General features: G+C 59.9%; 1 protein-coding gene across 1 annotated transcript in view; it reads right to left on the bottom strand.

The window, feature by feature from the left end:
• Nucleotides 1-1,035: 1,035 nt before the first annotated feature.
• The window catches only part of LOC311164848 (polyunsaturated fatty acid lipoxygenase ALOX15B-like), a gene marked incomplete at both ends in the record, with an annotated part of 30,194 nt that continues 7,293 nt past the window's right edge, over nt 1,036-23,936 (bottom strand). Inside the window, 14 exons of the mRNA XM_084224475.1 lie at nt 1,036-1,215; nt 3,024-3,194; nt 4,309-4,409; nt 4,571-4,636; nt 4,744-4,809; nt 6,614-6,735; nt 10,185-10,354; nt 11,646-11,732; nt 13,271-13,465; nt 15,620-15,763; nt 17,971-18,051; nt 20,819-20,991; nt 22,270-22,370; nt 23,475-23,786. Coding sequence (XP_084080601.1) covers nt 1,036-1,215; nt 3,024-3,194; nt 4,309-4,409; nt 4,571-4,636; nt 4,744-4,809; nt 6,614-6,735; nt 10,185-10,354; nt 11,646-11,732; nt 13,271-13,465; nt 15,620-15,763; nt 17,971-18,051; nt 20,819-20,991; nt 22,270-22,370; nt 23,475-23,786 — 1,969 coding nt within the window. The remainder of the gene's footprint in view (nt 1,216-3,023; nt 3,195-4,308; nt 4,410-4,570; nt 4,637-4,743; nt 4,810-6,613; nt 6,736-10,184; nt 10,355-11,645; nt 11,733-13,270; nt 13,466-15,619; nt 15,764-17,970; nt 18,052-20,818; nt 20,992-22,269; nt 22,371-23,474; nt 23,787-23,936) is intronic.

Here is a 23,936-nt window from a genome sequence, read left to right as displayed (position 1 = left end):
TGGGGGATTTTTCCCCAAATTTTTGGATTAATTTTGGGGGAGATCTCCCAGATTTTGGTGGGTTTTTTTCCTGAATTTTTGGGATTTTTTTCCCAAATTTTTGGGTTAATTTTGGGAGAGATCTCCCAGATTTTGGGGTTTTTTTCCTGAATTTTTTGGGGTTTTTTTCCTGAATTTTTTGGGGTTTTTTTCCCGAATTTTTGGGGGTATTTTCCTGAAGTTTTGGATTAATTTTGGGGGGGATCTCCCAAATTTTGGGGGTTTTTTTCCTGAATTTTTTGGGGTTTTTTGGTCCAATTTGGGGGTTTTTTTTCCCAAATTTTTGGGTTAATTTTGGGGAGGATCTCCCGGATTTTGGGTTTTTTTTCCTGAATTTTTGGGGTTTTTCTCCTGAATTTTTGGGATTTTTTCCCCAAATTTTTGGGTTAATTTTGGGGGAGATCTCCCAGATTTTGGGGTTTTTTTCCTGAATTTTTGGGGGTTTTTTTGGCAAATTTTGGGGCTTTTTGAGATGCTCTCCTGCAGGCAGGTGGTGACTCAGGTGGCACAGGTGACACTCAGGTGACACAGAGGTGACACTCAGGTGACACAGAGGTGACACACAGGTGACACAGGTGACACAGGTGGCACAGGTGACACACAGGTGACACAGGTGACACAGGTGACACAGGTGACACTCAGGTGACACACAGGTGACACAGGTGACACTCAGGTGACACTGCTCAGATGGAGATGCTCTCCTGCACGCAGGTGGGCTCCAGGTAGGGGTAGGGCAGAGCTGACACAGGTGACATAGATGGCCCAGGTGACACACAGGTGACACAGGTGACACACAGGTGACACACAGGTGACACAGGTGACACTCAGGTGACATGCCACCTCAGATGGAGATGCTCTCCTGCACGCAGGTGGGCTCCAGGTAGGGGTAGGGCAGAGCTGACACAGGTGACATTGAGGTGACACAGGTGACACAGGTGACACACAGGTGACACACAGGTGGCACAGGTGACACAGGTGACACACAGGTGACACTGCTCAGATGGAGATGCTCTCCTGCACGCAGGTGGGCTCCAGGTAGGGGTAGGGCAGCTCCAGCTCCGCGTTCCGGGCCCGGATCCGCTCCGAGATCTCGGCCAGGCGCGCCCGGAAGGCGGCCAGGAGGCGCCGAGGGGCCGGCCCGGCCAGCAGGTCCTGGGAGCGCGACCCCAGGGGACGCTGGGGACATTGGGGACATTGAGGGGACATTGGGGGGATTGGGGGGATTGGGGACATTGGGGACATTGGGGACATTGGGGACATCACAACCCCCCCGTGTCCCAGGAGGCGCCGAGGGGCCGGCCCGGCCAGCAGGTCCTGGGAGCGCGACCCCAGGGGACGCTGGGGACATTGGGGACATCAGAGGGGACATTGGGGACGCTGGGGACGCTGGGGACATTGGGGACATTGAGGGGACATTGGGGACATTGGGGACATTGGGGGGATTGGGGACATTGGGGACATTGGGGACATTGGGGACATTGGGGAGACATCAGAGGGATTGGGGACATTGGGGACATTGGGGACATTGGGGACAGTGGGGACATTGGGGACATTGGGGACATTGGGGACATCACAACCCCCCCGTGTCCCAGGAGGCGCTGCAGGGCCACCCAGTGTCCCTAATCCCCTCAATGTCCCAATGTCCCCAATCTCCCAATGTCCCTCCAATGTCCCCTATCCCCCCAGTGTCCCCAGTGTCCCCAGTGTCCCCAATGTCCCCAATCCCCCAATGTCCCCAACCCCTCCGGTGTCCTCAATCCCCCCAACCCCCCCAATCCCACCAATCCCCCTGCTGTCCCCAATGTCCCCAATGTCCCCAATGTCCCCAATCCCCTCAATCTCCCAATGTCCCCCTAATGTCCTCAATCCCCCCAATCCCCCCTCTGTCCCCTCTGTCCCCACTGTCCCCGCTGTCCCCAATCCCCCACTGTCCCCAATCCCCCCAATGTCCCCGCTGTCCCCAATCCCCCCAATGTCCCCTCTGTCCCCTCTGTCCCCAGTGTCCCCTCTGTCCCCAATCCCCCACTGTCCCCAATCCCCCCTCTGTCCCCACTGTCCCCAATGTCCCCAATCCCCCAATGTCCCCAATGCCCCCAACCCCTCCAATATCCCAACGTCCCCCCAGTGTCCCCAGTGTCCCCTCTGTCCCCTCTGTCCTCTCTGTCCCCTCTGTCCCCACTGTGCCCGCTGTCCCCAATCCCCCAATGTCCCCAATCCCCCCAATGTCCCCAATCCCCCCAATGTCCCCTCTGTCCCTCTGTCCCTCTGTCCCTCTGTCCCCTCTGTCCCCTCTGTCCCCAATCCCCCCACTGTCCCCAGTGTCCCCTCTATCCCCTCTGTCCCCTCTGTCCCCACTGTCCCCTCTGTCCCTCTGTCCCCTCTGTCCCCTCTGTCCCCACTGTCCCCTCTGTCCCCTCTGTCCCCTCTATCCCCTCTATCCCTCTGTCCCTCTGTCCCTCTGTCCCTCTGTCCCCTCTGTCCCTCTGTCCCCTCTGTCCCCTCTTTCCCCACTGTCCCCAATGTCCCCAATCCCCCCACTGTCCCCTCTGTCCCTCTGTCCCCTCTATCCCTCTGTCCCTCTGTCCCCACTGTCCCCTCTGTCCCTCTGTCCCCACTGTCCCCTCTGTCCCTCTATCCCCTCTATCCCCTCTGTCCCCTCTGTCCCTCTGTCCCTCTGTCCCCTCTGTCCCTGCTATCCCCTCTGTCCCCTCTGTCCCCGCTGTCCCCAATCCCCCCAATGTCCCCAATCCCCCCAGTATCCCCTCTGTCCCTCTGTCCCCTCTGTCCCCTCTGTCCCTCTGTCCCCTCTGTCCCTCTGTCCCCAATGTCCCCAATCCCCCCAATGTCCCCAATCCCCCAATGTCCCCAATCCCCTCGGTGTCCCCACTGTCCCCAATCCCCCAATGTCCCCAACCCCTCCAATGTCCCAACGTCCCCCCAGTGTCCCCAATGTCCCCCCAATGTCCCCTCGCTCCGTGTCTCACCGGCTGGCCGCCCTCGTAGCTGACCACGCTCAGCAGGGCCAGCAGGGCCCCGGTGGCCTCTGGGGACGGCAGGGTGGCCACCAGCAGCTCCTCGGTGGCCTCGGCCGCGCTGGCCGGCGGCGGCCGCTGCAGCGTGCCCGGCGTGTTGGGCATCCAGGCCGCGTAGTCGTACTGGGGGAGGGGACACCGGGGTCATCCGGGGTCACCGGGGTCACCCGGGGTCATCTGGGGTCGGCTGGGGTCACTGGGGTCACCCGGGGTCACCTGGTGTGACCCTGGGGTCACCCACGGTCATTGTCCCCAAAACCACCCTGGGGTCACCTCGGGTCACTGGGGTCACCCGGGGTCACCTGGGGTCAGCTGGGGTCAGCTGGGGTCACCCCGGGTCACCTGGGGTCACCTGGGGTCACCTGGGGTCAGCCGGGGTCACTGGGGTCACCTGGGGTCATTCTCCCCCAAACCACCCTGGGGTTACCCGGGGTCACCCGGGGTCATCTGGGGTCACCTGGGGTCACCTGGGGTCATCTGGGATCACCCAGGGTCACCTGGGGTCACTGAGCCCAAAACCAGCCTGGGGTCACCCGGGGGTCACCTGTGGTCACTGACCCCAAAACTGACCTGTGGTCACCTGGGGTCATTGTCCCCAAAACCACCCTGGGGTCACTTGGGGGGTCACTGACCCAAAACCAGCCTGGGTCACCTGGGGTCACCTGGGGGTCACTGACCCCAAAGCCACCCTGGGGTCACCCGGGGTCACCCGGGGTCACTGACCCCAAAACCAGCCTGGGGACACCTGGGGTCACCTGGGGGTCATGGGGTCACAGGGGTCACTGACACCAAAATTGTCCCGAGGTCACCCCAATGTCCCCCCCAGTGTCCCCCCAGGTGTCCCCAGTGTCCCCAGGTGTGTGCCCAGGTGTGTCCCCAGTTGTCCCCAGGTGTCCCCAGTGTCCCTCCAGTGTCCCTCCAATGTCCCCCCCAGTGTCCCCAGGTGTGCCCAGCTGTCCCCAGGTGTGTCCCCAGGTGTGTCCCCAGGTGTGTCCCCAGGTGTGTCCCCAATGTCCCCAGGTGTGTCCCCAGGTGTCCCCAATGTCCCCAATGTCCCCACTGTCCCCAATGCCCCAAATGTCCCCAATGTCCCCAATGTCCCCAGTCCCCCCACTGTCCCCACTGTCCCCAATGTCCCCACTGTCCCCAATGTCCCCACTGTCCCCAATCTCCCCAGCTGTCCCAATGTCCCCCCAGGTGTGTCCCCAATGTCCCCAGGTGTGTCCCCAGGTGCCACCTGTCCGCTGTTGACGGCCGCGTGCCGGGCGGAGCAGCAGAAGATGATCATGGTCAGGAACTTGACCAGCTCGGGGCGGGCACAGAGCTGGGACGGGAACCCTGGGGACAGAGGGGACATTGGGGACATTGGGGACACTGGGGACATTGGGGACATTGGGGACACTGGGGGGATTGGGGACATTGGGGACATTGGGGGGATTGGGGACATTGGGGACAGTGGGGACATTGGGGGGATTGGGGACATTGGGGACATTGGGGACAGCAGAAGATGATCATGGTCAGGAACTTGACCAGCTCAGGGCGGGTGCAGAGCTGGGACGGGAACCCTGGGGACAGAGGGGACAGTGGGGACATTGGGGACACTGGGGGGATTGGGGACATTGGGGGGATTGGGGACATTGGGGACATTGGGGACATTGGGGACACTGGGGACAGCAGAAGATGATCATGGTCAGGAACTTGACCAGCTCAGGGCGGGTGCAGAGCTGGGACGGGAACCCTGGGGACAGAGGGGACAGTGGGGACATTGGGGACATTGGGGACATTGGGGACATTGGGGGGATTGGGGACATTGGGGACATTGGGGACATTGGGGACAGTGGGGACATTGGGGACATTGGGGACATTGGGGACATTGGGGGGATTTGGGGGGATTGGGGACACTGGGGACACTGGGGACAGAGGGGGGATTGGGGACAGAGGGGACACTGGGGGGATTGGGGACAGAGGGGACACTGGGGGGACAGAGGGGACACCGAGGGGACATTGGGGGGATTGGGGACAGAGGGGACACTGGGGACACCGATGGAACCCTGGGACAGAGGGGACACCGAGGGGACATGGGGACACGGGGGACAGAGGGGGGATTGGGCATGTTGGGGACATTGGGGACATTGGGGACAGTGGGGACACCAGGGGGATTGGGGACATTGGGGGGATTGGGGACAGAGGGGACACCGAGGGGACACTGGGGACACCAGGGGGATTGGGGACACTGGGGACACTGGGGGGATTGGGGACACTGGGGACATTGGGGTGATTGGGGACATTGGGGACATTGGGGACAGAGGGGACACTGGGGACACCGAGGGAACCCTGGGGACAGAGGGGACACCGAGGGGACATGGGGACATGGGGGACAGAGGGGGGATTGGGGACACTGAGGGGACACTGGGGGGATTGGGGACATTGGGGACATTGGGGACATTGGGGACATTGGGGACATCGGGGGGATTGGGGACAGTGGGGGGACTGGGGACATTGGGGACATTGGGGGGATCGGGGACACTGGGGGGATTGGGGACATTGGGGACATTGTGGGGGATGACCATGATCGTGACCATGACCATCCCCCATCACCGCCACCTCCCCGTGTCCCCCCCATCTGTCCCTGTCCCCCCAGCTGTCCCTGTCCCCCCAGCTGTCCCTGTCCCTCCCCGGCTGTCCCTGTCCCCCCCCATCTGTCCCTGTCCCCCCATCTCTCCCTGTCACCCCCCAGCTGTCCCTGTCACCCCCTCCCGCTGTCCCTGTCCCCCCTCGGGTGTCCCTGTCACCCCCCAGCTGTCCCTGTCACCCCTCAGGTGTCCCTGTCCCCCCAGCTGTCCCTGTCACCCCCCAGCTGTCCCTGTCACCCCTCAGGTGTCCCTGTCCCCCCAGCTGTCCCTGTCACCCCCCAGCTGTCCCTGTCCCCCCCCATCTGTCCCTGTCCCCCCCTCTCTCCCTTTCACCCCCCAGCTGTCCCTGTCCCCTCGGGTGTCCCTGTCACCCCCCAGCTGTCCCTGTCCCCCCCCAGCTGTCCCTGTCCCCCCCCAGGTGTCCCTGTCCCTGTCCCCAGGTGTCCCCTACCGCTCTGGGGATTGCCCAGCTGTCCCTGTCACCCCCCCAGGTGTCCCCAGGTGTCCCCAGGTGTCCCCAGGTGTCCCCAGGTGTCCCTTACCGCTCTCGGGGTTCCCCAGCTGTCCCTGTCCCCAGGTGTCCCCAGCTGTCCCTGTCCCTGTCCCCCAGGTGTCCCCAGGTGTCCCCAGGTGTCCCCAGGTGTCCCTTACCGCTCTCGGGGTTCCCCAGCTGTCCCTGTCCCCAGGTGTCCCCAGGTGTCCCCAGGTGTCCCCAGGTGTCCCTTACCGCTCTCGGGGTTCCCCAGCTGTCCCTGTCCCCAGGTGTCCCCAGGTGTCCCTGTCACCCCCCCAGGTGTCCCCAGGTGTCCCCAGGTGTCCCCAGGTGTCCCTTACCGCTCTCGGGGTTCCCCAGCTGTCCCTGTCCCCAGGTGTCCCCAGGTGTCCCAGGTGTCCCCAGGTGTCCCTTACCGCTCTGGGGGTTCCCCAGCAGGCCGTAGGTGAAGATCTCCCCCACCCACTCCTGCAGCTCCTCATCCTCGGCCACCGCCGCGTCCTCGGCGTAGAACAGCGCCACCACGCCCGCCACGTAGCTGGGACACCGGGGACACCGGTGACACCGGGGACAACACCGGGGACACGCGTGGGGACACCGGTGACACCCGGGGACAACACCGGTGACACCCGGGGACAACACCGGGGACATGCGGGGACACCCACCGGGGACACACGGGGACAACACCAGGGACACGCGTGGGGACACCCACAAGGGACACGCGGGGACACCGGTGACACATCGGGGGACAACACCGGGGACACGCGGGGACAACACCGGAGACACACGTGGGGACAACACCGGGGACACCGGGGACAACACCGGGGACACGCGTGGGGACACCGGTGACACACGTGGGGACATGCGGGGACAACACCGGTGACACACGGGGACAACACCGGGGACACGCGTGGGGACACCGGTGACACACGTGGGGACACCGGTGACACCGGGGACACACGGGGACAACACCGGGGACACGCGGGGACAACACCGGAGACACACGTGGGGACAACACCGGTGACACACGGGGACAACACCGGGGACACGCGTGGGGACACCGGGGACACACAGGGACAACACCGGTGACACGCGAGGACAACACCGGGGACACACGGGGACAACACCGGTGACACACGGGGACACCGGGGACACACGTGGGGACAACACCGGGGACACGTGGGGACACGCGGGGACACCGGTGACACACGTGGGGACACCGGTGACACCGGGGACACACGGGGACAACACCGGGGACACGCGGGGACAACACCGGTGACACACGGGGACAACACCAGGGACACACGGGGACACCCAATGGTGACACCCACCGGTGACACACGGGGACACTGGTGACACCCAACGGGGACACCCAATGGTGACACACGTGGGGACACCGGTGACACACGTGGGGACACCGGTGACACGTGGGGACAACACCGATGACACCCACCGGGGACACACGGGGACACCCAATGGTGACACACAACGGGGACACGCGGGGACACACGCGGGGACACCGGTGACACACGTGGGGACACCGGTGACACGCGGGGAGAACACCAGGGACACCCACCGGGGACACGCGGGGACACCGGTGACACACGGGGACACCCAATGGTGACACACGTGGGGACACCGGTGACACACGGGGACACCCAATGGTGACACACGTGGGGACACCGGTGACACACGGGGACACCCAATGGTGACACACATGGGGACACCGGTGACACACGGGGACACCCACCAGGAACACCCACCGGGGACACACGGGGACACGCAGGGACACCGGTGACACACAGGGACACCCAATGGTGACACACGTGGGGACACCGGTGACACACGGGGACACCCAATGGTGACACACGTGGGGACACTGGTGACACACGGGGACACCCACCAGGAACACCCACCGGGGACACGTGGGGACACCCAATGGTGACACACAACGGGGACACCGGTGACACACGCGGGGACACCGGTGACACGCGGGGAGAACACCAGGGACACCCACCGGGGACACGCGGGGACACCAGTGACACCCGGGGACACCCAATGGTGACACACGCGGGGACACCGGTGACACGCGGGGAGAACACCGGGGACACCCACCGGGGACACGCGGGGACACCGGTGACACGTGGGGACACCCAACGGGGACACGTGGGGACACCGGTGACACACGGGGACACCCAATGGTGACACCCACCGGGGACACGCGGGGACACCAGTGACACCCGGGGACACCCAATGGTGACACACGTGGGGACACCGGTGACACCCGGGGACAACACCGGTGACAGACGTGGGGACACCGGTGACACACGGGGACACCCACCGGGGACACGCAGGGACACAGGTGACACGTGGGCACACCCACTGGGCACACCCACCAGGGACACCCACTGGGGACACGCGGGGACACCCAATGGTGACACCCCCCAGGGACACGTGGGGACACCGGTGACACGCGGGGACACCGGTGACATGTGGGTACACCCACAGGTGACACGCAGGGACACCGGTGACACGCGGGGACACCCACTGGGGACACGTGGGGACACGCAGGGACACCGGTGACATGTGGGTACACCCACTGGTGACACGCAGGGACACCCACCGGGGACACCCACCGGGGACATGCGGGGACACCGGGGACACACGGGGACACCCAATGGGGACACGTGGGGACACCGGGGACACGAGGGGACACCCACCGGTGACACGCCCGTGCCAGCCCACCTCCATGTCCCTGTCCCCGTGTCCCCACCATCGCTGATGTCCCCTCCCCGTGGCCCTGCTGCTGTTGTCACCTCCCTGGGGTCCTGTCCCCACTGTCCCCACTGTCCCCAATGTGCCCAATGTCCCCAATGTCCCCACTGTCCCCACTGTCCCCAATGACCCCAAACCCCCCATTGCCCCAATGTCCCCAGTGTCCCCACTGTCCCCATTGTCCCCAATGTCCCCAATGTCCCCATGTCCCCAATGTCCCCAATGTCCCCAATGTCCTCACTGTCCCCTCGGTGTCCCCAATGTCCCCACTGTCCCCATTGCCCCAATGTCCCCATTGCCCCAATGTCCCCATTGTCCCCACTGTCCCCATTGTCCCCAATGTCCCCACTGTCCCCACTGTCCCCACTGTCCCCAATGTCCCCAATGTCCCCTGCTATCCCCACTGTCCCCAATGTCCCCACTGTCCCCAATGTCCCCAATGTCCCCTGCCATCTCCAATGTCCCCACTGTCCCCAATGTCCCCACTGTCCCCAATGTCCCCACCTGTGGATGGCCCCCCAGATGTCCAGCACGTCATCCCTGTAGTGGTACCCGGGGATGTCCCCACTGTCCCCATTGTCCCCAATGTCCCCACTGTCCCCGTTGTCCCCATTGTCCCCACTGTCCCCAATGTCCCCATTATCCCCACTGTCCCCAATGTCCCCAATGTCCCCAATGTCCCCACTGTCCCCACCTGTGGATGGCCCCCCAGATGTCCAGCGCGTCGTCCCTGTAGTGGTACCCGGGGATGTCCCCACTGTCCCCAATGTCCCCAATGTCCCCACTGTCCCCATTGTCCCCTCTGTCCCCAATGTCCCCAATGTCCCCAATGTCCCCAATGTCCCCATTATCCCCACTGTCCCCATTGTCCCCACTGTCCCCAATGTCCCCAATGTCCCCAATGTCCCCACTGTCCCCACCTGTGGATGGCCCCCCAGATGTCCAGCGCGTCGTCCCTGTAGTGGTACCCGGGGATGTCCCCACTGTCCCCAATGTCCCCAATGTCCCCACTGTCCCCACTGTCCCCACTGTCCCCAATGTCCCCAATGTCCCCATTGTCCCCACTGTCCCCACTGTCCCCACCTGTGGATGGCCCCCCAGATGTCCAGCGCGTCGTCCCTGTAGTGGTACCCGGGGATGTCCCCACTGTCCCCTCACTGTCCCCAATGTCCCCACTGTCCCCAATGTCCCCAATGTCCCCAGTGTCCCCACCTGTGGATGGCCCCCCAGATGTCCAGCGCGTCGTCCCTGTAGTGGTACCCGGGGATGTCCCCAACCCCGCGCGCGGCCACGTCGTCGGGGACACAGAGCTCGCGGAACGTCAGCGCCGCTGTCCCCCGGGCCACCAGCGCCAGCGTCCCCTCCCGGCCCACCGAGGTGGCCTGGGGACAGTGCCACCCCTCAGTGTCCCCTGTGTGCCACTGACATGGCCTGGGGACAGTGCCACCCCTCAGTGTCCCCTGTGTGCCACTGACATGGCCTGGGGACAGTGCCACCCCTCAGTGTCCCCTGTGTGCCACTGACATGGCCTGGAGACAGTGCCACCCCTCAGTGTCCCCTCCCGGCCCACCGACGTGGCCTGGGGACAGTGCTACCCCTCAGTGTCCCCTCTGTCCCCTCCTGGACAGTGCCACCCCTCAGTGTCCCCTGTGTCCCCTCCCGGCCCACCGAGGTGGCCTGGGGACAGTGCCACCCCTCAGTGTCCCCTGTGTCCCCTCCCGGCCCACCGAGGTGGCCTGGGGACAGTGCCACCCCTCAGTGCCACCCCTCAGTGTCCCCTCTGTCCCCTCCTGGACAGTGCCACCCCTCAGTGTCCCCTCAGTGTCCCCTCCCAGACCACCCAGGTGACCTGGGGACCGAGGACCATGGGTGACACCATGGAGGACACCCAGGTGACACACAGGTGAAACACAGGTGACACAGGGAGGTGACACAGGGAGGTGACACACAGGTGACACAGGGAGGTGACACAGGTGCCCCAGGTGCCCTAGGTGACACAGGTGACACAGGTGACACACAGGTTCCCCCAGTGACACACAGGTGACAGGTGACACCGGTGACACAGGTGACACAGGTGACACACAGGTGCCCCAGGTGACACACAGGTGACACAGGTGCCCCAGGTGACACCGGTGACACAGGTGACACACAGGTGACACACAGGTGTCCCGGGTGCCCCAGGTGACCCAGGTGACACAGGTGCCCCAGATGACACTCAGGTGACACAGGTGACACAGGTGACACAGGTAACACACAGGTGACACATAGGTGACACAGGTGACATACAGGTGACACACAGGTTCCCCCAGTGACACAGGTGACACAGGTGACACACAGGTAACACACAGGTGACACACAGGTGACACAGATGACCCAGGTGACACAGATGACACACAGGTGACACAGGTTCCCCAGGTGACACAGGTGACACAGGTTCCCCAGATGACACACAGGTGACATAGGTAACACAGGTGACACACAGGTGACACTCAGGTGACACTCAGGTGTCCCGGGTGTCCCAGGTGACACACAGGTGACACACAGGTGACACACAGGTGACACAGGTGTCCCGGGTGTCCCAGGTGACACAGGTGACAGACAGGTGCCCCAGATGACACTCAGGTGACACAGGTGACACAGGTGACACACAGGTGACACAGGTGTGTCCCTCACCTGGTCGATGATGCCGCCGGGGTTCAGCAGCGTCTCCCGCGCCAGGATGTTGATGTGGAAGGTGAAACGCAGGTGGGGGAGGAGCAGCTGGGGACAGAGGGGACAGAGGGGACAGAGGGGACATTGGGGACATTGGGGACATTGGGGGGATTGGGGACATTGGGGACATTGGGGACAGAGGGGACATTGGGGACATTGGGGACAATGGGGACACTGGGGACATTGGGGACATTGGGGACAGTGGGGACATTGGGGACATTGGGGACATTTGGGGACATTGGGAACAGTGGGTTCATTGGGGACATTGGGGACATTTGGGGACATTGGGGACATTTGGGGACATTGGGAACAGTGGGTTCATTGGGGACATTGGGGACATTGGGGACATTGGGGGGACTGGGGACAGAGGGGACATTGGGGACATTGGGGACATTGGGGGGATTGGGGACATTGGGGACATTGGGGACAATGGGGACATTGGGGACAGAGGGGACAGAGGGGACATTGAGGACATTGGGGTCATTGGGTTCATTGGGTTCATTGGGTTCATTGGGTTCATTGGGGACATTGGGGACATTGGGGACATTGAGGACATTGGGGGGATTGGGGACAGTGGGGACATCAGGGTTGATTTGGGGGATTTGGTGCCGATTTTGGGCTCAGGGTTGGGGATTTTGGCTCGGGGATTTCGGGGTTCATTTTTTGGGGTTTGGGTTCATTTTTTGGGGTCGGGATCCCTTTTTTGGGGTTTGGGTTCATGTTTTGGGGTCAGGATTGGGGATTTTGGGACGGGGATTTCAGGGTCCATTTTTTGGGGTCGGTTCAATTTTTTGGGGTCGGGATCCCTTTTTTTAGGGTGGGGATCCCTTTTTTGGGGTCGGTTCCATTTTTTGGGGTAGGGATCCCTTTTTTGGGGTCGGGATTCCTTTTTTGGGGTCAGGATCCCTTTTTTGGGGTTCAGATCCCATTTTTGGGGTACCTGGTGCACGGGGTGGAGATTTCAGGGTGCAATTTTTGGGGTCAGGGTTGGGATTTTGGGGTCAGGATTGGGGATTTTGGGGTCAGGGCTGGTGATTTTGGGGTCAGGATTGGGGATTTTGGGACGGGGATTTCAGGGTGCAGTTTTTGGGGTCAGGGTGCACTTTTTGGGGTCCTGGGGGTGCATTTTTTGGGGTCAGGATTGTAGATTTTGGGACGGGGATTTCGGGGTTCATTTTTGGGGTTTGGGTTCATTTTTTGGGGTCAGGGTTGGGGATTTTGGAATGGGGATTTCAGGGTCCATTTTTTTGGGTCGGTTCCATTTTTTGGGGTCGGGATCCCTTTTTTGGGGTACCTGGTGCACGGGGTGGAGATTTCGGGGTGCAGTTTTTGGGGTCAGGGTTGGGATTTTGGGACGGGGATTTCGGGGTCCATTTTTTGGGGTCGGGATCCCTTTTTTGGGGTTCGGGATCCATTTTTTGGGGTACCTGGTGCACGGGGTGAAGATTTCAGGGTGCAGTTTTTGGGGTCAGGATTGGGATTTTTGGACGGGGATTTCAGGGTCCATTTTTGGGCTCAGGATTGGGATTTTGGGATGGGGATTTCGGGGTTCATTTTTTGGGGTTCGGGATCCATTTTTGGGGTACCTGGTGCACGGGGTGGGCGGCGGGCAGGCGCTGGGTGGCCACGGCGAAGGCCTCGGCCAGGAAGTGGCCGTGCAGCAGGTGAGTGACCATCTCGTGCAGCACGAAGTGCGCGCCCCGCACCCACAGCTTGGCCAGGGCCCACCCGGGACCACCCGGGACAAAAATCGGGGACCCCGGCCCGGGGTGTTGAGAGAGCTGTGGGGGACAGAGGGGACATTGGGGACATTGGGGACATTGGGGACATTGGGGACATTGGGGGCGTTGGGGGGATTGGGGACATTGGGGACATTGGGGGGATTGGGGGGATTGGGGACATTGGGGACACCAGGGGACATTGGGGACATTGGGGACATTGGGGACACCAGGGGACATTGGGGACACCAGGGGACATTGGGGACATTGGGGACCCCGCACCCACAGCTTGGCCAGGGCCCACCCGGGACCACCTGGGACAAAGATCGGGGACCCCGGCCCGGGGCGCTGCGAGAGCTGTGGGGGACAGAGGGGACAGAGGGGACATTGGGAACATTGGGGGGATTGGGGGCATTGGGGGGATTGGGGACATTGGGGGGATTGGGGACATTTGGGGATATTGGGGACATTTGGGGACACAGAGGGATTCCAAAGGGACCCGTGGGGCCATCTGGGGACACTTGGGGACATTTGGGGCCATTTGGGGACATTTGTGGACACAGAAGGATCCCAAAGGGACATTTGGGGACACTTGGGGACATTTGGGGACACACCTGGATGGCCACGGGCAGCAGGCGGCCGCGGGGGCAGAGCCAGAGCAGGGACAGGGGGATCCCAAAGGGACACGTGGGGACATTTGGGGACCTTTGGGGACATTTGGGGACACAGAGGGAACCCAGAGGGACATTTGGGGACACTTGGGGACATTTGGGGACACACCTGGATGGCCACCGCCAGCAGGCGGCCACGGGGGCAGAGCCAGAGCAGGGACAGGGGGATCCCAAAGGGACACGTGGGGACATTTGGGGACATTTGGGGACACAGAAGGATCCCAAAGGGACATTTGGGGACACTTGGGGACATTTGGGGACACACCTGGATGGCCACGGGCAGCAGGCGGCCGCGGGGGCAGAGCCAGAGCAGGGACAGGGGGATCCCAAAGGGACACGTGGGGACATTTGGGGACACGTGGGGACACATGGGGACACAGAGGACCTTTGGGGACACTTGGGGACATTTGGGGACACAGAAGGATCCCAAAGGGATTTGTGAGGACCTTTGGGGACACTTGGGGACATTTGGGGACACACCTGGATGGCCACGGGCAGCAGGCGGCCGCGGGGGCAGAGCCAGAGCAGGGACAGGGGGATCCCAAAGGGACACGTGGGGACATTTGGGGACCTTTGGGGCCATTTGGGGACACAGAAGGATCCCAAAGGGACATTTGGGGACACTTGGGGACATTTGGGGACACACCTGGATGGCCACGGGCCGCAGGCGGCCGCGGGGGCAGAGCCAGAGCAGGGACAGGGGGATCCCAAAGGGACACGTGGGGACCTTTGGGGACATTTGGGGACACTGAAGGATCCCAAAGGAACACATGGGGACATTTGGGGACATTTGGGGACACAGAGGGATCCCAAAGGAACACGTGAGGACCTTTGGGGACACTTGGGGACATTTGGGGACACACCTGGATGGCGACAGGCAGCAGGCGGCCGCGGGGGCAGAGCCAGAGCAGGGACAGGGGGATCCCAAAGGGACACGTGGGGACATTTGGGGACCTTTGGGGACACTGAGGGAACCCAGAGGGACATTTGGGGACATTTGGGGACACTTGGGGACATTTGGGGACACACCTGGATGGCCACGGGCAGCAGGCGGCCGCGGGGGCAGAGCCAGAGCAGGGACAGGGGGATCCCAAAGGGACACGTGGGGACATTTGGGGACATTTGGGGACACAGAGGGATCCCAAAGGGACATGTGAGGACCTTTGGGGACACTTGGGGACATTTGGGGACACACCTGGATGGCGACAGGCAGCAGGCGGCCACGGGGGCAGAGCCAGAGCAGGGACAGGGGGATCCCAAAGGGACACGTGGGGACCTTTGGGGACACTTGGGGACATTGGGGACACACCTGGATGGCCACGGGCAGCAGGCGGCCGCGGGGACAGAGCCAGAGCAGGGACAGGGGGATCCCAAAGGGACACGTGGGGACACTTGGGGACATTTGGGGCCATTTGGGGCCATTTGGGGACACAGAAGGATCCCAAAGGAACACATGGGGACATTTGGGGACATTTGGGGACATTTAGGGACACAGAAGGATCCCAAAGGGACATTTGGGGACGCTTGGGGACATTTGGGGACACACCTGGATGGCCACGGGCAGCAGGCGGCCGCGGGGGCAGAGCCAGAGCAGGCAGAGCGGGGCGGCCACGAACTGGGGGTGACCCCCGATGGAGCCCGTGGGGAGCCCCTCCAGCAGCGCGTAGTCGGCCAGGAACACACGGCCGGCCTGGGCACCCCAAAAAATGAACACAGGAATGAGAACCCCAAAAATGGGGACACCGAAATAACCCCAAAAATGAGAACCCCAAAATGGGGACACCGAAATAACCCCAAAAACGAGAACCCCAAAAATGGGGACACAGAAATAAGAAACCCAAAAATGGGGACACCGAAATAACCCCAAAAAACGGGAACCCCAAAAATGGGAGCACCGAAATAACCCCAAAAACGGGAACCCCAAAAATGAGAACCCCAAAAATGGGGACGCTGAAATAACCCCAAAAATGGGAACCCCGAAATGGGAACCCCAAAAATGGGGGCACCGCAATAACCCCAAAAATGAGAACCCTGAAAATGAGAAACCACGGAAATGAGAAACCCAAAAATGGGGACACGGAAATAACCCAAAAATGGGAACCCCAAAAATGGGAACCCCAAAATGGGGAAACCGAAATAACCCCAAAATGGGAACCCCAAAAATGGGGACAGAGAGATGAGACAGGAAATGGGAACCCCAAAAATGGGGACACCAAAATAACCCCAAAAATGAGAACCCCGAAAATGAGAAACCACGGAAATGAGAAACCCAAAAATGGGGACATTGAAATAACCCCAAAAATGGGAACCCCAAAAATGGGGACACTGAAATAACCCCAAAAATGGGAACCCCAAAAATGGGGACACCAAAATAACCCCAAAAATGGGAACCCCGAAATGAGAACCCCAAAAATGGGGACACTGAAATAACCCCAAAAATGGGAACCCCAAAAATGGGGGCACCGAAATAACCCCAAAAATGGGAACCCCAAAAATGGGAACCCCAAAAATGAGAACCCCGAAAATGGGGACACGGAAATGGGAACCCCAAAAATGGGAACCCCAAAAATGAGAACCCCAAAATGGGGACACCGAAATAACCCCAAAAATGGGAACCCCAAAAATGGGAACCTCAAAAATGAGGGCACGGAAATGGGAACCCCGAAATGGGGAGACGGAAATGAGAACCCTAAAAATGGGAACACCAAGATAACCCCGAAATGGGGACACCGAAATAACCCCAAAAATGGGAACCCCGAAATGGGAACCCCAAAAATGGGGAAACCGAAATAACCCCAAAAATGGGAACCCCGAAAATGAGAACCCCGAAATGGGGACACCGAAATAACCCCAAAAAATGGGAACCCCAAAAAATGGGAACCCCAAAAATGGGAACCCCGAAATGGGGACACCGAAATAACCCCAAAAATGGGAACCCTAAAAATGAGAAACCACGGAAATGAGAAACCCAAAAATGGGGACACCAAAATAACCCCAAAAACGGGGACACTGAAAATGGGAACCCCAAAAATGGGGACACCGAAATAACCCCAAAAATGGGAACCCCAAAAATGGGAACCCCGAAATGGGGACACCGAAATAACCCCAAAAATGGGAACCCCAAAAATGGGGACACCAAAATAACCCCAAAAAATGGGAACCCCAAAAATGGGGACACCAAAATAACCCCAAAAATGGGAACCCCGAAAACGGGAACCCCAAAAATGGGGACACCAAAATAACCCCAAAAATGGGGACACGGAAATAACCCCAAAAAAAAGGAACCCCAAAAATGGGAACCCCAAAAATGGGAACCCCGAAATGGGGACACAGAAATAACCCCAAAAATGGGAACCCTGAAAATGAGAAACCACGGAAATGAGAAACCCAAAAATGGGGACATGGAAATGACCCCAAAAATGGGAACCCCAAAAATGAGAAACCCAAAAATGGGGACACCGAAATAACCCCAAAATGGGAACCCCAAAAATGGGGACAGAGAGATGAGACAGGAAATGGGAACCCCAAAAATGGGGACACCAAAATAACCCCAAAAATGGGAACCCTGAAAATGAGAAACCACGGAAATGAGAAACCCAAAAATGGGGACACCGAAATAACCCCGAAAATGGGGACGCCAAAAGTGGGGACACCGAAATAACCCCAAAAATGGGAACCCCGAAATGGGAACCCCAAAAATGGGGACGCTGAAATAACCCCAAAAATGGGAACCCCGAAAACGAGAACCCCGAAAATGGGGACACAGAAATAACCCCAAAAATGGGAACCCCGAAATGGGAATCCCGAAATGGGGACACCGAAATAACCCCAAGAAATGGGAACCCCGAAATGAGAACCCCAAAATGGGGACATGGAAATGACCCCCAAAATGGGGACCCCGAACTGGGGGTGACCCCCGATGGAGCCCGTGGGGAGCCCCTCCAGCAGCGCGTAGTCGGCCAGGAACACACGGCCGGCCTGGGCACCCCAAAAAATGAACACAGGAATGAGAACCCCAAAAATGGGGACACCAAAATAACACCAAAAATGGGGACACCAAAATAACACCAAAAATGGGGACACAGAAATAACCCCAAAAAATGGGAACCCCAAAAAATGGGGACACCAAAATAACCCCAAAAATGGGAACCCCGAAATGGGAACCCCAAAAATGGGGAAACCGAAATAACCCCAAAAATGGGGACACGGAAATAACCCCAAAAAAAAGGAACCCCAAAAATGGGAACCCCAAAAATGGGAACCCCGAAATGGGGACACAGAAATAACCCCAAAAATGGGAACCCTGAAAATGAGAAACCACGGAAATGAGAAACCCAAAAATGGGGACATGGAAATGACCCCAAAAATGGGAACCCCAAAAATGAGAAACCCAAAAATGGGGACACCGAAATAACCCCAAAATGGGAACCCCAAAAATGGGGACACCAAAATAACCCCAAAAATGAGAACCCCAAAAATGGGGACACTGAAATAACCCCAAAAATGGGAACCCCAAAAATGGGGACACCAAAATAACCCCAAAAATGGGGACACCAAAATAACCCCAAAAATGGGGACACGGAAATAACCCCAAAAATGGGAACCCCAAAAATGGGGACAGAGAGATGAGACAGGAAATGGGAACCCCAAAAATGGGGACACCAAAATAACCCCAAAAATGGGAACCCCAAAAATGGGGACACCAAGATAACCCCAAAAATGGGAACCCCGAAAATGAGAACCCCAAAATGGGGACACAGAAATAACCCCAAAAATGGGAACCCCAAAAATGGGGACACAGAAATGGGGACACGGAAATAACCCCAAAAATGGGAACCCCAAAAATGAGAACCCCAAAAATGGGGACACAGAAATAACCCCAAAAATGGGAACCCCAAAAATGAGAACCCCAAAATGGGGACATGGAAATAATCCCAAAAATGGGAACCCCGAAATGGGAACCCCAAAAATGGGGACGCTGAAATAACCCCAAAAATGGGAACCCCGAAAACGAGAACCCCGAAAATGGGGACACAGAAATAACCCCAAAAATGGGAACCCCAAAAAAAAGGAACCCCAAAAATGGGGACACAGAAATAACCCCAAAAATGGGAACCCCGAAATGGGAACCCCAAAAATGGGGACGCTGAAATAACCCCAAAAATGGGAACCCCGAAATCGGGGCACCGAGATAACCCCAAAAATGGGAACCCCAAAAATGAGAACCCCAAAAATGGGGACAAGGAAATAACCCCAAAAATGGGAACCCCAAAAATGGGAACCCAGAAATAATGGGGACACCGAAATAACCCCAAAAATGAGAACCCCAAAATGGGGACACCAAAATAACCCCAAAAACGGGAACCCCAAAAAATTTTGGGGTCCCTCACCTCCATCTCTCTCTCCAGGCTGGTCCCCAGGCCCAGGCTCGGCGCCACGGCGGCCTCAGGGTTTGTTTGGGGCGGTTTTGGGGTTTTTGATGATTTTGGGGTTTCTGATGTTTCTGGGTGTTTTTGGGGTGTGTTTTAGGGGTTTTTGGGGTGTTTTTGGGGTGGTTTTGGGTGGTTTTGGGGTCCCTCACCTCCATCTCTCTCTCCAGACTGGTCCCCGGGCCCAGGCTCGGCGCCACCACGGCCTCGGGGTTTGTTTGGGGCGGTTTTGGGGTTTTTTAGGATTTTGGGGTTTTTGATGGTTTTGGGGTGGTTTTGGGGTGTTTTTTAGGGGTTTTGGGGTGTTTCTGGGGCGTTTCTGGGTGTTTTTGGGGTTCCTCACCTCCATCTGTTTCTCCAGGCTGGTCCCCGGGCCCAGGCTGGGCGCCGCCGCAGCATCGGGGTTTGTTTAGGGCGGTTTTGGGGTTTTTTAGGATTTTGGGGTTTCTGATGATTTTGGGGTATTTTTGGGGTGTTTTTTAGGGTTTTTGGGGTGGTTTTGGGATGTTTTTTGGGGTATTTTTGGGGTGGTTTTGGGGTCCTTCACCTCCATCTCCCTCTCCAGGGATGTCCCCGGGCCCAGGCTGGGCGCCACCGCGGCCTCGGGGTTTGTTTGGGGCAGTTTTGGGGTTTTTGATGATTTTTAGGGGTTTTGATGATTTTGGGGTGGTTTTTGATGTTTTTGGAGTGTTTTTGGGGTGGTTTTGGGTGTTTTTGGGGTGTTTTTGGGGTCCCTCACCTCCATCTCTCTCTCCAGGCTGGTCCCAGAGCCCAGGCTGGGCGCCACCGTGGGCTCGGGGTTTGTTTGGGGCGGTTTTGGGGTTTTTTAGGATTTTTAGGGGTGGTTTTTGATGTTTTCTGGGTGTTTTTTAGGGTTTTTGGGGTGGTTTTGGGGTGTTTCTGGGTGTTTTTGGGGTGTTTTTTAGGGTTTTTGGGGTCCCTCACCTCCATCTCTTTCTCCAGGCTGGTCCCCGGGCCCAGGCTCGGGGCCACCGCGGCCTCGGGGTTTGTTTGGGGCGGTTTTGGGGTTTTTTAGGATTTTGGGTTTTTTGATGATTCTGGGGTATTCTTTAGGGTTTTGGGGGTGTTTTTAGGGTTTTTGGGGTGTTTTTGGGGTGTTTTGGGGTGGTTTTGGGGTCCCTCACCTCCATCTCCCTCTCCAGTCTGGTCCCCGGGCCCAGGCTTGGCGCCACCACGGCCTCGGGGTTTGTTTAGGGCGGTTTTGGGGTTTTTTAGGATTTTGGGGTTTTTGATGATTTTGGGGTATTTTTGGGGTGGTTTTTTAGGGTTTTTGGGGTGTTTTTGGGGTCCCTCACCTCCATCTCTCTCTCCAGAGATGTCCCCGGGCCCAGGCTGGGCGCCACGGCGGCCTCGGCCAGCGGCAGGTTGGGGGGCAGGCGGCGGCAGCGGCGCAGCAGGACGGGGTTCACCCCGCTCAGGAACTGCTCCCCGAAAAACGCGTCCTCCTGCCAGTGCCGCACCACGTACTCTGGGGACATTTGGGGACATTTGGGGACATTTGGGGACACTTTGGGGACACCTTGGGGACACCCCGAAAAACGTGTCCTCCTGCCAGTGCCGCACCACGTACTCTGGGGACATTTGGGGACATCACTGGGAACACCTCCAGGACACCTGGGGACACCTTGGGGACACCTCCATGACATTTGGGGACACCTTGGGGACATTTGGGGACACTGGGGACATTGCTGGGGACGTTGGGGACATCGCTGGGGGCACTGGGGACATCACTGGGGACGTTGGGGACATCGCTGGGGACATTGGGGACATTGCTGGGGACATTGGGGACACCTCAGGGACACCCCGAGAAATGCCACCTCCTGCCAGTGCCGCACCACGTACTCTGGGGACAGGGGGGACATTTGGGGACATTTGGGGACACTTTGGGGACATCGCTGGGGACATTGGGGACACCTCGGGGACACCTCCAGGACACCTGGGGCCACCTCCATGACATTTAGGGACCTTGAGGACACCTTGGGGACATCACTGGGGACCTTGGGGACACCTCCAGGACACCTAGGGACACCTTGGGGACACCTGGGGATACCTGGGGACAGCTGAGGACACCTGGGGACACCTAAAGACACCTCCAGGACACGTGGGGACACCTTGGGGACACCCTGGGGACATTTGGGGACACCTGGAGACACCTTGGGGACAGCTGGGGACACCTGAGGACACCCTGGGGACACCTGGGGACACCTTGGGGACACCTTGGGGACACTTGGGGACACTCTGGGGACAGCTGGGGACACCTGGGGACACCTTAGGGACACCTGGGGACACCTGGAGACACCTTGGGGACATTTGGGGACACCTGGGGACACCTTGGGGACACCTGGGGACACCTTGAGGACACTTGGGGACACCTGGGGACACCTGGGGACACCTTAGGGACACCTCCAGGACACCTGGGGACACCTTGGGGGGGACACCTTGGGGACACCTGAGGACACCTGGGGACACCTGGAGACACCTGGGGACACCTTGGGAACATTTGGGGGCACCTTGGGGACCCCCGGGGACACCTGAGGACACCTTGGGGACACCTGGGGACACCTGGAGACACCTTGGGGACATTGGGTTCACCTCCAGGACACCTCGGGGACACCTGGGGACACCTCCAGGACATTTGGGGACACCTTGGGGACACCTCCAGGACACCTGGGGACACCTGAGGACACCTTGGGGACACCTGGGGACACCTTGGGGACACTTGGGGACACCTGGGGGTGGCACCCACCGCTGATGGGGGTCCCGGGCCCCTCGAGCGCCGCCCGAACGTCCCCGAGGCTGCGCCAGGAAGCCCCGGAACGGAGCCCCCGGAGCCGGATCCGGATCTGCCTGGGGACAGAGGGGACACTGGGGACATTGGGGACACTGGGGACAGTGGGGACATTGGGGACATTGGGGACACTGGGGACAGGGAGGGGACATTGGGGACATTGGGGACATTGGGGACAGTGAGGGGACATTGGGGACATTGGGGACAGTGGGGGGGCAGTGGGGACATTGAGGACATTGGGGACATCATTGGGGACATTGGGGACATTGGGGACATTGGGGACAGTGGGGACATCATTGGGGACAGTGAGGGGACATTGGGAACGGAGCCCCCGGAGCCGGATCCGGATCTGCCTGGGGACAGTGAGGGGACATTGGGGACATCATTGGGGACAGAGAGGGGACATTGGGAACGGAGCCCCCGGAGCCGGATCCGGATCTGCCTGGGGACAGCACAGGGGACAGTGAGGGGACATTGGGGACAGAGGGGACATTGGGGACATTGGGGACATTGGGGACAGTGAGGGGACAGTGGGGACATTGGGGACATTGGGGACATTGGGGACATTGGGAACGGAGCCCCCGGAGCCGGATCTGCCTGGGGACAGCACAGGGGACAGTGGGGACATTGGGGACATCATTGGGGACAGTGAGGGGACAGTGGGGACATTGGGGACATTGGGAACGGAGCCCCCGGAGCCGGAGCCGGATCTGCCTGGGGACAGGGAAGGGACAGAGGGGACAGTGAGGGGACATTGGGGACATCATTGGGGACATTGGGGACATTGGGGACATTGGGGACATTGGGGACAATGAGGGGACATCATTGGGGACATTGGGAACGGAGCCCCCGGAGCCGGATCCGGATCTGCCTGGGGACATTGGGGACATTGGGGACATCATTGGGGACACCCAAGGACAAAGAGATGGGTGGGGCTGGCTGGGACCCCCACTGACCCCCCCGATGACCCCCATTGACCCCCAATGACCCCCACTGACCCCCACTGACCCCCAATGACCCCCGTTGACCCGCAATGACCCCCAATGACCCCCACTGACCCCAATGACCCCCATTGACCCCCATTGACCCCCATTGACCCCTGGTGACCCCCGGTGACCCCCTGACCCCCCGGTGACCCCGGTGACCCCGGCGCTGTCACTGACGCGGCGGCGGCGCGCGCGGCCAGCTGGGCCCGGTGCCCCAGGGGGAAGCTCAGGGTGGGCGACAGCTCGGGGGGCGGGGCCTGTGATGTCATCGACGGCCCCTCTGACGTCATCGTCTGCCCCTCTGACGTCATCGTCTGCTCCTCTGACGTCATCTTCGTCCCTTCTGATGTCATTTTCGGCCCCTCTGACGTCACTTTCGGCTCCTGTGACGTCATCGGCGGGGGCGTGGCGGGTGGGCGTGGCCAGGGGCACAGGGAGGGGGGCAGGGCCCGGAGACACCAGGGCCAGCCCGGGGCGTAGGGAGCCCACCTGGAGAGAGTGACCAGAGTGACCAGAGTGACCACTGAGTGACCAGAGTGACCACTGAGTGACCACAGTGACCACTGAGTGACCAGAGTGACCAGAGTGACCAGAGTGACCAGAGTGACCATGAGTGACCACCTGGAGAGAGTGACCAGA

The sequence above is a fragment of the Fringilla coelebs genome, assembly GCF_963513975.1.
Source record: "Fringilla coelebs genome assembly, chromosome: 38".
Lineage (NCBI taxonomy): Eukaryota > Metazoa > Chordata > Aves > Passeriformes > Fringillidae > Fringilla > Fringilla coelebs.
Note: the sequence above shows the minus strand (reverse complement) of the source record. Positions and strands in the feature narration are given on the sequence as shown.